Source organism: Lates calcarifer, linkage group LG6 (genome assembly GCF_001640805.2).
Source record: "Lates calcarifer isolate ASB-BC8 linkage group LG6, TLL_Latcal_v3, whole genome shotgun sequence".
NCBI lineage: Eukaryota > Metazoa > Chordata > Actinopteri > Centropomidae > Lates > Lates calcarifer.
Window position 1 is genome coordinate 15872431 of NC_066838.1, and position 13807 is coordinate 15886237.

At 43.1% G+C, this 13807-nt stretch overlaps 1 protein-coding gene across 1 annotated transcript; it reads left to right on the forward strand.

Moving 5' to 3' along the window:
- The first annotated feature begins 1 nt into the window (after position 1).
- On the forward strand, positions 2 to 13408 carry LOC108877905 (NUAK family SNF1-like kinase 1). Its single transcript, XM_018668134.2, has 7 exons — positions 2 to 566; positions 5015 to 5135; positions 6100 to 6251; positions 7780 to 7845; positions 10040 to 10159; positions 10827 to 10959; positions 11128 to 13408. The coding sequence occupies exons 1-7, from the start codon at positions 234 to 236 to the stop codon at positions 12351 to 12353; spliced, it is 2151 nt and encodes a 716-aa protein (XP_018523650.1). The 5' UTR covers positions 2 to 233; the 3' UTR covers positions 12354 to 13408.
- Positions 13409 to 13807: the final 399 nt, after the last annotated feature.

The following is a 13807-nucleotide window of genomic DNA, read 5'->3' on the forward strand; positions in this document are numbered from 1 at the left end:
GGAGAGAAGAAAACATCGCCGCTGCTCAGATGGATCAGATGGCTTAGCTGAAACTGCTCGTTAAAAAAGACAACAACAACAGACTAGTTTAAGTCTCTGATAACGCTCTACATGGGCAACTTCTCTGTCACTGACAAGCGCTTCAGCTGCTCCTGTTCAGACATTAAAGCGATTTGGGGATCCAGTCCTCGGTGAAGGCTGCTCCTGACAGGTGCGCGCAGTGCGCAGAGAGGATGGGCAGACGCGAGGCGGACAGCAGAGGCGCAATGAACACCAGTGACCGCTCCGAGCTCGGCTGCTTGCAGGACGCGGCGTCCAGCGGCCACCGAGCCGGCGGGGAGTCTCCGAGGCTGGGCAGCCACCGTCCCTGCAGCGCGGACAACCGGCAGAGAAACCCAGAGGACGCGGAGGCGGCGGGCCGGGCACCGACGGCCGCGGCGCCGATGGAAGTGAAGAAGCACCAGCACAAACACAACTTGAAACATCGCTACGAAGTGATGGAGACTCTGGGGAAAGGCACCTACGGCAAAGTGAAGAAGGCGGTAGAGAGGGCGAGCATGAAGACGGTCAGTAATGTGCTAGTGAACATGATGCAAAAATATTAGTTTAAGGCTTCCACAGCTGTTTGCCTCGAGGATAATGTCTGTTCTCGTCTTAAATATTGAGCACGCAGAGTGAGATTGTGAATGGAGTCTACATTATGATGGAGCCGTTTCTGAAAATGTTTGACTTCTTAACCTCCTCTGCTGACCAATGCTAAAAGCTTGGTAGAGATAATGTGATATGCTGTTAATGATTTTGTCTTCTGCAGCTTCCCTATGTGTGTGTTTGTGTGTGTGTGTGTGTATCTGTGCCATGGTATTTCTTGCTGTTCCAAGAAAGTTCCCCATTGGTTATTAAATATTAATTTGGAGGTGGGGTTGAGCGCCTGGGTGGCATGTGTGTGTCTCTATGTGTGTATATGCCTGTTTGTGTGTTTGTGGGTGAGCTCATGGGCTGATGCTGAACCCAGTTCTTGCTTCCTGTGCTGCCAGGCTGAGATGCCTTTGGTGTGACTCACTCAGCACTTGAACAAGGGGATAAAATTACTACAATAGGTCTCCTCCAACAGGAGTCTGACCCCCTTTACCAGCAAGTCCGGTGAAACACACTTAGACACACACCAACACACACACAGGCACATTCAGACAATAATATGTTTATGTGTCTGTTTAACTTTACAGTCTGAATATCCAGGTTAAACAACAGAACGTGTTGCCAGATTAGTTTGAATAATTGTGGTTTTATGTCTACAGTCAGGATTTAATCCCCCACTCTGCTGTGATCCAAGCACAAAGAGACGAGAGACCCCGTCAGCCTCAAATTCCCCTTCTGTTTTTTTTTTTTTTTTTTTTTTTTTTTAGTAAACAAACACACAGTAATAGGGATAATCTTTTTTGCAATCAGATTGTGGAAGTGCAATTGGCACAGTCCCTCTGGCTGCTTTTACTGTAACTCCAATACCTGCATCTGAGAAAGACAGGACAGAGAGATGGAGTGAAAGACAGAAGACAGGTAGACTGTTGGAAGAATATACAGAGAGCGGGGAGCAGAGAGAATAAGCTATGGTGTGTGTGTGTGTGTGTGTGTGTGTGTGTGAGTGTCGGGCACAAGGGGAAAATGCTGAATTCCTTGAGCCAGTAGCCAGCACATACCAAGGATTCTTTGAAACAAAACGGACATTATTTTTGGAAACAAGACCAGGGGGCTGTTGTTTGAGAGTGGGGAGGAGGCAGTTCTAGACCAAGAGGGAGGAAGAAGAGGAGGAAAGGGAGATGTTTTAGATTAAAGAGTGGACTGAGGGAGATTGTCCCTGCATGTAATGTCTAAGTGCTCTGCTGCAGGAGGTGAACATGACTAATGCACAGGATGAAATGGAAGGAAAAGATGATGAACACAGGTTCTTAGCTATGCTGGGTCACCAGTCTGTATTGTAGGTCACTAACAATGGCTGGAAGCCTGACGCAAAGTACATTCTGATGTTTTTTTAAAAGTAACATAATTTCATCATTTATATGCAGCTTTTATAGGAAGAAAAGTGCTGTGTTCAAGATCATGACTAGCAGATGTTAGCAATTCACATTTTGACATTTACTTGAATCTTCTTAGATACAAAAACACACACCTGATGTTTGGTATGCTGTTGTATGCTAAATTAGTCTGTTCAAAGAAAAATTGCACTTTTAAAAAATTCACTCGTTTGCTTCCTTGCTGAGAGTTAATGAGAGTTGTTTGTGGATGAGCTCATGGGCTGATGCTGAAACCAGTTCTCGCTCACTTATATCTGTACTGAGCTGGAGACTGCCGCTGGATAACTGAGCTTAGCATAAAGGCTAGGAACAAGGGGAAAAAGCTAGCGCGGCTCTGTACCAAGGTAACAAAATGTTTGTACCTTCTCGTCTTCTTGTCTTCACCAGCAGAGACTCCATTGCGCCCAGCCCAAAACATAAAACCCTGTAAAACAACAAATTGACATTTTAGTTCAGATTTAACAAACAAGATATATTGTGTTCATTAGTGAGCTTTAAAGGTGCTGGTTTTCTTTTTTTAAAACCACTGGATAGGCTAGCTCTTTCCCTATTTCTGCGCTGAAGCTAAGCTAAACAGCTGCTGGCTCCATATTGAACAGACAGATATGAGAGTAATATCATTCTTCTCATCAGCATACTAGTTTGAATTTGTATATTCGTCATTTGCAATCCACCATCATCAACACACAGTGCAATTCCTAAGTTCCTGGTTATGGGGAGGAACAGCTTAGGGCTCTGTGTGTGTTTGTGTGTTTACGTAGCTGGATGGTGAGGTCAAGGGTCTTTTTGGCAAGAAGCCTGTATAATCCTGCTGTTAAAATCTTTCACAGATGCAGCAGGGATCTTCAGTGATGCTCTGGCTCTAAGGATGTGCATGAATTTTTCTGTGGGAATAATGGGACAGGAGGTCAGTGAGTGGCCGTTCGCCACCCCAAACCCCATCCTGACTTAGTACATGCCCACAAAACACCTGCAAAAAGACAGCAGCCTCAACATTTTTTCAGCAAGGAAAGGCACAATCAGGGCTCTTGCAGTAAAAGAAAAAGTTCTACTTCAGCTGGTTTAAATTAAGTCTTATTATGATATGGCTGTGCAGAACATTGTGTATTTTTCTGTACATATTGTACATTTGTATTGGCTGCAGCATTACGACATGTACAGTATGTTCTTCTCCTACACACATTCTCTAATAATGTAAAAGAATATCTGGTTACATCTGCATGACTCACACACATAGCTGCTTATGTTTCCTGCATGTGTCCAGTTACTTTGGTGCTTTTAGCCAATATCTCACCCGCAGCACATCATTCAGATGAACAATAATACACTGTTAGTGAGAAGGATACTTTAGAGGTCATACTTAGACATGACGCATGTGCACAACATATTTGCATGCACCAGGGTGAAATCACACAAACATAAGCATACCCACACTTCCTCCTCACACACGTGCCCCTTTAAAAAAAATGCTCTTAATGCCCTGAAGGCTGAACAATGCCCTGAGTGTGTCTCTCTTCTCTGTGCTCTGCTGATCAGACTTAAATGCCAAGTCTGCAGGGGGCAACTGAAGGCTTAGAGTGACAGTAAAATACAAGTCTTTTTACCCTGAGTCCACATACTTTGATATATTTGATCCATTCCTTTCACCTGTTCTGTTCTGCTTAGCTGCCTCTTACACCCTCCCCTCAGCTTATTTCATATTCCCCCCCTTCCCTTTCTCACATTGCTTTTCCCAGCCAGCAGGTATTTGGGTCAGAAAACATTTGTGAACATGTAAGCATCCACATGTTAATATAGCTCCCTGAGCTTGGACATGCGCCATTCAGCTGACAACGACTGAATATGTGTGGCCTAATCTCTGACCCAGCATCCACTAGTTTTGCCACGTCAGTCTGGTGATACGGTATGCTGAGTGTTTGATTACAGAAAAGATACAAACCCTAAAAAAAACCCAAAAAAACAAATATTCTCTTTCACTGGATAGCGTCACATCAGTTATAAAAGGTTGGGTCAAGTCCTGGGAGTTCCCTGGAGTGCGTTTGTGTTGTGTTGCATAACTGCTGTGGTTGACAGAGCGTGTGAATTGTGTCTTCCAGTGTCTCGTAGACGTTTTTTCCGGCAGCTGAGAATTCTGGAGTTGTGACCCGAGGGAGAGGCCTGCTCGCCTACAGGGACTCTGTAGGGGCTGACAGAATTATACAGTGGTATAATCAGTACTATGTTAGAGCGTCAGCCCCACAAAGTGGTCCCATTGCCTCATCATCCCATCATAACACAGCTCTGACTCTTCTGTTGTTCTTTTTTTTTAGTATATAGAATTCCTGAAAAGGTCACCCTGATCTGTCTTCTGTTTGTATAATGTCGTTTTGGTGACAGTTATTCTATCCAAAGAGATTTAGGAGCTCATGCTGGGGTGTCTGTTTTGGTGTGAGTTTATGTGTGTGTTGGGGGGTTTACATTGGGGTACAGTGAGTGCCTGAGATTAAGGAAGCAGAGTGTGAACAGTGCAGCTGTCAACCTTCTGCCTCTGAGCGAGCTCAGATCACAGGAGACCTGCTCTCACCATCCAGCCTTTAAAACCCACATAATCACCTCTAATACCCAGAGATTTTATTTGTGTACGTGTGTGTGTTTGTGTGTAAGTGTATCAACACTATGTACTGTGTCTTTGTCTCTATGCATGTCTGTGCAAGTAATACACGCAATTGTGCATTCATCAGTGTTTATCAACTTTTCTGAATGGCTCGTTGTGAGAGAAAACAAGTATTGCAAAATATCACCACGGTAACGACTGTCTGTCGATGACCTAATGCTGTTTTCTTGCTCTCTAGGATTAGTTTTGTCTTTTTAAAGTTGTTAAGTTTATAACTACAGCACATGAAGTTTCATATAATGTGATATATGAATACAGACATACAGACTCACTGGTGTGTCTTCTTTCTCAGTTGGCGATCAAGTCGATCCGCAAGGAGCGCATCACTGATGACCTGGACAAAATTCACATCCAGAGAGAGATCGAGATCACCTCCTCGCTTAGGCACTCCAACATCATACGCTTCCACGAGGGTAAGACTCCAAACACACACACACAACACACACAGTGTGTGACTTAAAGCCCAGTCACAACATTGTACTCATTACCATGAACACTATACTATGGTAAGTTAATTTCTGGTTGTTCCCATGTAAACAGCTGAAAATAGTCACTGATGCACCAAATCTGGAGCTGAAAATAGTCTCCAACAAGACCACCACATACTACTGTGTGAGAAAGCTTTGCTAATAGCTGTAGTGCCCAGTTATTCAGCCTTAAAAAAAAAGAAACTGTATATTTGTGAAATTTTTTGTCCGTAAAAACTGCATTGAGAGAAAGTCTAACACATTGTTGTGTTTGGTTTTCTCATGGGACATGTTGACCAGAACAAAAACACAGAATATCTTATCCTCTGAAAGTCTGTGATATGTTGTTCTATCTACCTATTTTAGATTTTATGCTGTTAAGATGTCTGTCAAATACATATGTTGTGAATGGTACTTCAGACATGTGTTCACTTTGCTCAATTACATTATTTTGGGCAGTAATCCATAATCAGGTAAGAGTCTAACCTCACAAAGTCACTTCAAATGACTGTCAGTGTGCATGATTTCTGGTTCCTTCTTGGTTTAAGTAGATTCTACTTAAAAGAATGGTGAAAGGAAAAAAAAAACAGTGAATATATGAGTGGAGAAGAAGAAAGTAGAAAATCCCTACAGTAACACACACAAAAAATCAGAAACACCTAAAAAGAAGACTCTAAAGGACGTCAGTTAAACTCCATTTAGCAGATACAGTGAGCTGCTGAGACATTGACTAGACTGGACCACACACATCGAGCTTCCAGCCTCTTAATTATTCATGTCTCTGTTTCTACACATGCAGAATAGCCCCCCTTAATGTTTGATAGTGAAAAGTTGAGCTATCCCATAACACTCATATAAATGCATCTGCATAATGCCATGTTGTAAATGTGTCCCCTGTGTTCCTGTGCAGTGTTTGAGAGCCGGGATAAGATTGTGATAGTGATGGAGTATGCCAGCAGAGGAGAGCTGTACGATTACATCCAGGAGAGGAGGAGACTGCCAGAAACAGAAGCCAGAAGCATCTTCAGACAAATCACATCTGCTGTCCACTACTGCCACAAGGTTTCCACACTCACACACGTAAATACACCACAGGAATTCAGTATAAATTAGGGAACGACACGTAGGCACGTGTTGAATTGCATGCGGTCGTATTCAACTGTGCACAAGCAAATACAGTACGGCTAAATCCACTAAATCCTAATCCTAATACTGCAGAAAAACTTGACTTGAGTTTTTAGATCTCTCTGGGTTAAGAGCGCATTAAGCCTTGATTGTTTTTTACAGTCACACACTGACACATTTAACAAGCACATTGCTTGAATGAGCTTCCTTCCTCCCTCCACATCTCTGTAAGTCCTGGCAAAGGAACAGGTTCTTCTTTGTTTCTTTGTTTGTATTTTTGTGTACATAAAATCAACAAGAATTATCAAGGAAATACATAAATCCTATTAGTACAGAAGTGCGTTACAGTAAAAGTAAGGATCTGTGCCTCACAGTCAGCTGAGTTGGATGTGACAGGAAGGTTGTTGTTTTCATATCGTTCTTATTTTAGCAGGTTGATTTCTTCACGAATCCCTCACATTCAATTTAGAGATTAGCATTCAGCTCCTGTAGCTTTGTAGCAGGAAGGGAGGTGGATCTTGCACTCCTCGTGCCCTTGAATATTGTCCCAAAATAGACATGAATGTTGCGGCATGAATGAATTATTGAATGTGCCTCTGAGGTATGCAGGACACATGGAGGAATTATAAAGGCTTCAAGGGAAGAATGAAAATAATTCAGTCATTTGCTGCTTTTTTTCTGCTATTCTCCAAATCAGTTCCAAAATAGCAAGAATATAATCTGGTGAACCAGGCAGATTTCTTTCATCGTTGTCTCTGCCTTGCATACACACACATACAAGCTTACATACTGTACATGCTGTGCACAACACATTGGCTAAGGTCAAGGGTCATTTCCTCCACTTAAGGGCTCTGAAGAGGATGTAATTAATGAATGAAAGGAGGCCATTCTGGCTCATTAGCCCGTGGCTTTAAGAGAAACAGACAGCGATGTTTAAAGGCTCTCTGCGTCACACGGCTTCCTGGGTGGCCGCAGTCATCTATAGAAGAATTGTCTTTTCTTATGACTTACTGCTTACTCAGTATCACTGAAGTACTTGATCCTGCAACCAGCTTTTCCTCCCATATACTCGAGCTCTTCCCCACCAGGGCCCACAGCTGTCTACACTCTGTGGCTACTCGTTGGCTCCCAGGTGCTTAATGCCATCAGGGGATCAGATCTCATCTCATCAGATTAATTAACCCAAACAAAGCACTTCCTCATGCCTGACGACGATTAAACAGTCTGAGAACCTTTCTCAGGGCTCTCCAATATGTTAAACACATGGCCCTGCAACACAAGGCATGGGTGGAATGTTATGGGTTATGAAATTATAAATGACAAATGTCCTATGCACAACAGGCTGGGTTTATATTGTAAACCTAAGCCCCTTCAGTCTTATGTTTGCATGCAGAGAGAAACATTTGACTGTAAACAGGAGGGAGGAGCGGCGCAGGACCTCACATGTGTCTTTGCTCTCTTACAGAACGGTGTTGTGCATCGAGACCTCAAACTGGAGAACATCCTTTTAGATCAAGATCTGAATGTAAAGGTAAGATGAATAAAACATACACAAACCGAGCCTTTGTGTCCCTTTCCCAAAAAGAAGCTGCTGCAGGAAAATAAATGAAGAGTTTCCTCAAAAAAACAAGATATTTTGCCCCGCATAAAAAATGAATATGTCCTCTGGCAAAGTCATTGTTGGCCTGCGTTTTAAATACATCATGGGTTATTACAATGAATCATCCAAAGACCCCTGATTTCACTTTTGTTTTGAACATGAAGGCATACATCTTAATTACACACTGGCTAGTATGTTTCAGGGAACAATCTTTTTTCCCCTGCTGCTGTATTTAGCATGCTGGAATGAAGTCTTGCGTAGTGCAGCTGATAATGGATTATTTTGCCAGTTCTGAAATAAAATGCAAACAACGTGCACATTCAGAACATACATTGGAACACTTTCTGCCCACAGTAATTTTAATGTGTTGTTAAGCTGCGCACACTGAACCAGTGCAAACATGGTGCCAGGTCTTATAAAAAAAGAGCCTAGGGGTCATTTTTTGCCTTATTTGGATATTCCTCTCCTTATATGGGAGCTGTGCACAACGACCAAAGGGGAATGCAGGGAATCCAGTGGCAATCGTGCCAATCGCAGGGGTTTTAATATAAGTATGCTCTGTCTATCCGTCAAAAGAAAACACTATGTGCAGACCTCTCAGCAGCTCTTCATTCATCGCAAACCTCAGGTTCACCACATTGGCCTTTCACAGCATCCGCTCCAGGAAATGACCAAGGCTCTGTGTAATGCATGTGCGTGTTTTGTCTGCACAATAGCTGCTTGATGGTATGTGTTAAAGGCAGAAACAGCCAGACATGTTAGGTTCATTTCAGAAGCGGCAGAAGTCTGCACAGTGTGTAACTTTTTTCTTGAACTTTTGATTTACCAAAGTAAATCAGCTGGTTTATTCATTAGACAGTAGGTCAGTTTGACCGTTTACATGTATGGAGCCAAACAAGAGTAAGACAAGATCCTAGGTCCATGCAGTTCCAAGGCACGTGTGCAGGAGTCGTTTGTATGTTTAGGAGAAAGAGTGTCTTATACAAGCATTCAACACTGAGGAATGTCTTTGCCAAAGCACTGAAATGAACCTCACACAGATGGATTGCTGGCAGCAGAAGCGAATTTACACTGCACAGAGCACACACACACAAACACACAGTAGCATCTACAGTAGAAAGTAAAGCTGTCTAAACAGCGCGGCTCACGTGCTCAGTCTACACTTCATTATTGCCACTGCATGTACAGGTATAATATCAACAGTGCACTGACGTATATACACACAGTGTCATCTTCCGTCTGTGAGGTCTCTGTGTCCCTGTACCTCTCTTCCATGGAAATAAAGCTGTCACGTCGAGTATTTTTAACACCAGAGGGGCTGATAGTGGGCTGGTGCGCATGTTAATAATCTCTTCAGATAGAGAGGAGCCTCGGTTTGTCTGCGTATGGCTCTCGCAGCCTCAAGTGAGTGATTGTTCCGTTACGTGACTGTGAGCAGCCTGATGTTTTTGGCCCTCTTCTCTTTCCTCTCTCACACTTGCTCTGGCAAAAGCTCAGCATACCTATTTTTGGCTCCTTTAAAAGGAATTGCTTTGAGTTATTGTGTTTTTGCCATACGACTAAAAGTTTGCAGCACATGCTCAGTGAAAAGGAATGTGGGTTGCGTGAGGATGAGTGTGAGTGTTGAAGTGAATGAGTGAATTCAATTTATGGAGGATTTACAGCTGTTAGCTGGTTATGTCATTCATGACTGTCACTGTCACATAAATCCTTGACTCATACATATGAACACATTCTGGACAGGTCATTTGTGTCCACAGCTGGAAAACTTAAGAGAGACATATGATACTTTTTTCTGATATAGATTTCATATAATATGTGTTGTTTTTACCATTATTAATTTTTACTCTTTTATATGTTGCCTACTTTTTTTGTCCCATTTTTGCCATCAGTTATCGTCAGTCTTTATTTAATAATAGATCAACTGCATTGAATACATTTTGTTTTATTTTAGTGGCGTGACGTTCACTTGGAATATGTGTTAGTGTTACTACTACTGCTCCACTTTGGGAATTAATAAAATGATTTAGTCGTATACTAGCTCTGGATAAAGAGTGTCAAGGGACACAAAATAAATATAATCAGAATGTATTAATCTGTGTTCTCTCCTTCTCTTGTTCTGCAGCTGGCTGACTTTGGCCTGTCCAATCATTTCCGGAGGGGCACTCTGCTGCAGACCTACTGTGGAAGTCCACTCTATGCTGCGCCAGAGATAGTGAAAGGACTGCCATACCAGGGGCCAGAGGTGGGTCACACACTGCCATCTCTGGTTTCCTCATGAGAAACATTATGGGTGTTTTCATTAAAGCTACAACATGCAAGTTCTGGAAATCAAGCCAGCGCTAACTTGACAGCAAACCACTCTGCCCCTCCCTTTCCCTGCTCTTCACCTACATCCTTGTTGGGTACACTGTTCTAGCTAATGCAGAAATCGGGGGCTTGCTAGTCTTTGAGTCAGCTATAGCGGCTAATACTAATACTGGCCTAATACTCAGTGCAAGACAAGTACTAGACCAGAAGTGCGTAAGCTCCCATCTCTGACTTTGACCCTCTCTGATTGGTTGTGAGGCTGAGGCTCTGAGAAACTTTAGAGGGGAATATCTCTCCACTGCTGCCGGGCTATTCGATGAGTCTGGGTCACAGAAAACTTTGACAGCACCTCTCCACATTAAGAAAGCATATTGCAATTAAAACACTGGAAAAAATTACATAATGTTGCTTTAAGTTACATCCTAGTGAATCAATCCATATGGTGTTTGTATTCTGGTTTTAGATAAACAAATATTTATGACTCGTGGCTTTAAAGGAGTAATACTGTCTTGCATATGAGCTGAATCATTGTTTTAAAAGCTAAATTTAGTGAGTTATGTGCATGGCATGTTCTTCATCATGTGTGTTTTTGTGCTGTATAGGTGGACTGCTGGGCACTGGGGGTCTTGCTCTATGCCCTGGTGTACAGCAGCATGCCATTTGATGGGGGCAGTCACACCACCCTCACTGAGCAGATCAGCCAAGGTCGCTACCACAGACCCAACCCTCCCTCAGGTAAACCTTTGTCAATGTCCAGGTCTCCGTCAGCATTATATTTACATTTCTATTCTGCAGAGTGCCCAGTGTGATTCCTCTGTGTGTTGTTCTTACTAGTGTCCTGTCACTTACACTGTGTTCAGTCAGTGCGGCTGCTATAAATAACTGTTGACTCTGTCTCTCCAGACGCCTGCGCTCTTATCGACTGGTTGTTGACAGTACGTGTGGACGAGAGAGCCACGATAGAGGATGTGGCCAACCATTGGTGGGTGAACTGGGGTTACGAAGAGAGTGTGTGTGACTGCTCTTCATCTCCACGCCAAGAATGCCCCTCCCCCCTGCTGGCTCGCTACATCGACTGGCAGAATCGGGTCGTTGCCGCCAGCGAGATGGCCATTGACCCAGAGTGTCTCTCCACGGAGTCCTCCCGTCCGACTCAGTGCTCTCACCACTCTTTTTACTTCAGCTTACCTCTAAAGAGCGACCGTGGAGGAGGAGGAGGAGGAGGAGGTGGTGGAGTAGGAAGAGCACGCGGAGGAATGTCAAGCCTCAGGAAGTCGCGCAAAGAGAATGCAATTCCCCAGACTGCACAGGGAGCATGCGGTGGTGTTGGTGCAACAGCTGCCTCCTCTGCTGTGATTTCCTCCACGTCCACCATTGAGAGAAAGAAACCCAAAGGTATTCTGAAACCACAGAGGAGTTTTGACTCAGTCTTTCACAGCCCTCCTAAAGAAAACTCTCCCTCCCAGCCACGTAGCACCTCTCTCCAGCCTTATCGAACACATACACTTGCCCAAACACACGCTGAAGTCCTGTCTGCAAGTTTGCCGTCTCCCTCTACATTCAGTCAGCCCTCATCTAAAATGCCCAAGAAGGGGATACTGAAGAACTTGTATGGAGGGGAGTCAGGTTATGGCTCACCCTCAGACAGAAGGGGCTCTGGAGCAGGAGTAAAAGAGGGCGATGCAAGTGATTTGTGCTCCCACAAACAGGACATTTGTCTCCCAGCAGCAGCAGACAGTCCCACCATGCGCACAGAGGCAGTAAGAAGAAGGAAGGGTATTCTGAAACGCAATGGCAAGTTTTCACGCAGTCTGGATCTTCCTGATGACCACTACTCATCTCCCTCTTCGGCCCCAGCGATGTTCCCCGAGGCTCTGCAGCAGCTCCTCCAGGCCGCAGGGGGTGCTGAGGGCCGCCGTAGCCGCCCCTCCAGCGTGGTGAGCGAGGACAGCCTCTTCTCTTCCGATTCCTTTGACCTGCTGGACCTCAGCGCCCAGTCACGTCGCAGGATCTTCTCCCGGGGGATACAGCACAGCGCCTGCAGCTCTGAGGAAGACCTGGAGGAGCTCAGAGCTGAGGCAGACAGGGCTGGTGAAGATGGAGAAGGACAGAAGAAAATGCTAACATAAGAGACATAAGTTCAATCTTTTCTGATTATCAGTGCCTGCCATCTTGAAAAGACTTAATGAACTCTGGAAAGGTTGCATCTCTAATTCTTGGACTCTCCGGAGAATTGTACTGTCAGTGAAAAACACCATTTCTTGGCAAATATGATAAATTAAAGTGTACTCTCTTACAATTTAACTGTATTGTGAATGTGAGGCAGAACAGAGAGTTACATGATATTAAGTGGAACCCAAAGGGGATCCAGTATCTGCGGTATTGCAGAGAAAAGTGGACAAACAGTATGAACTTGCGCTAACCTCACCTGCACTACAAATCCTCTTTTTAGATTTTAGCAGATCTCCATTCAGATAAGCCTTTAGAGTCTGAATCTGGATGCTGTAATCTGGTAAAGTTAACACTGCAGGTTTTTGGAAAACTGACGAGAAGTATAAACGAGCGCCAACGAGCAAGTGTGTCAATAGTGACAATAAACTGACTAGATAGACAGCTCTATTGTGAGGATAAATTCTGCTAAACTGTTTTAATACTTCTAACTCACTAACACTTAAGCCTATTTAGCATTTATAAGCATTATATAAACATTTAACTGATAGTTTGTGACTAACTGAAATATAGTTGTATGCAGATATAAGGACATTTTTAAGTGTTTACTAATGTTACAGCATTTGTCAGTTGGTGTTATCTGCATACGACTACATCATAATGTGTCATAAACCATTTATCAAATCTTTATATACTGCTTATAAATGTTTAATAGGCGGGGTTAAAGTACAGTTTTATCTATTTCACCATGTTATTGAGTATATTTGTACTACACAGTATTACACTGTGCACAATTTGCTCCTTTGCACCAACAGACACAGTGTGAATAGCAGATGGATCACATTGCTTTTTACCGTGACACCACCAACGCTGCTGTGGACGTTTAAAAAAAAACTGTTGATGTATGCAGTAGATGTATGCAATTTTAAATCTGTAATTTTCATACTGTGAGAAGCAAATTCATTTTGTTCAAGCATTTCATTTTTTTTAAGTAAATAAATTATGTGAAATTGAATACTTTCCAGTCCTTTTCTCTTTTCTGCCCAGAGTCTAACACAACACAGAGAATTCGAGGGACAGTGCTTACAAAAGACAAAAAGCTCTCCATTTAATAAATGTCCAGAGTCCCATGTCTCCATAAACACAGAGCTGTGTTTACCCTACAGACTGTTTTCATTATAGGCCATGTTCTTAAATAAAAATGCATCTGAAAGACGAAAACACTCAGCAGTGTCTGAAAATATTCCGTAAACTCACTTCAGTTCAGGTTAAATTTACATTTTATTTGATCATTTAGTATAAAGAATAGGTTTAATATATCAACCATGCAAAACTACATGTTGTAAAAAAGTAAGCAGTGGGGCATTTACTGTGACCCCTACATTCTTTCCCCTTTGTTTCCTCCTTCTGCTTT

Excerpts from the sequence above, each read along its gene's own strand:
- LOC108877905 (XM_018668134.2), top strand. The coding sequence starts at position 234 with ATGGGCAGACGCGAGGCGGACAGCAGAGGCGCAATGAACACCAGTGAC. Across the intron at positions 5,136-6,099 it reads CATCATACGCTTCCACGAGG|TGTTTGAGAGCCGGGATAAG; the intron begins GTAAGACTCCAA and ends GTTCCTGTGCAG. Across the intron at positions 6,252-7,779 it reads CTGTCCACTACTGCCACAAG|AACGGTGTTGTGCATCGAGA; the intron begins GTTTCCACACTC and ends GCTCTCTTACAG.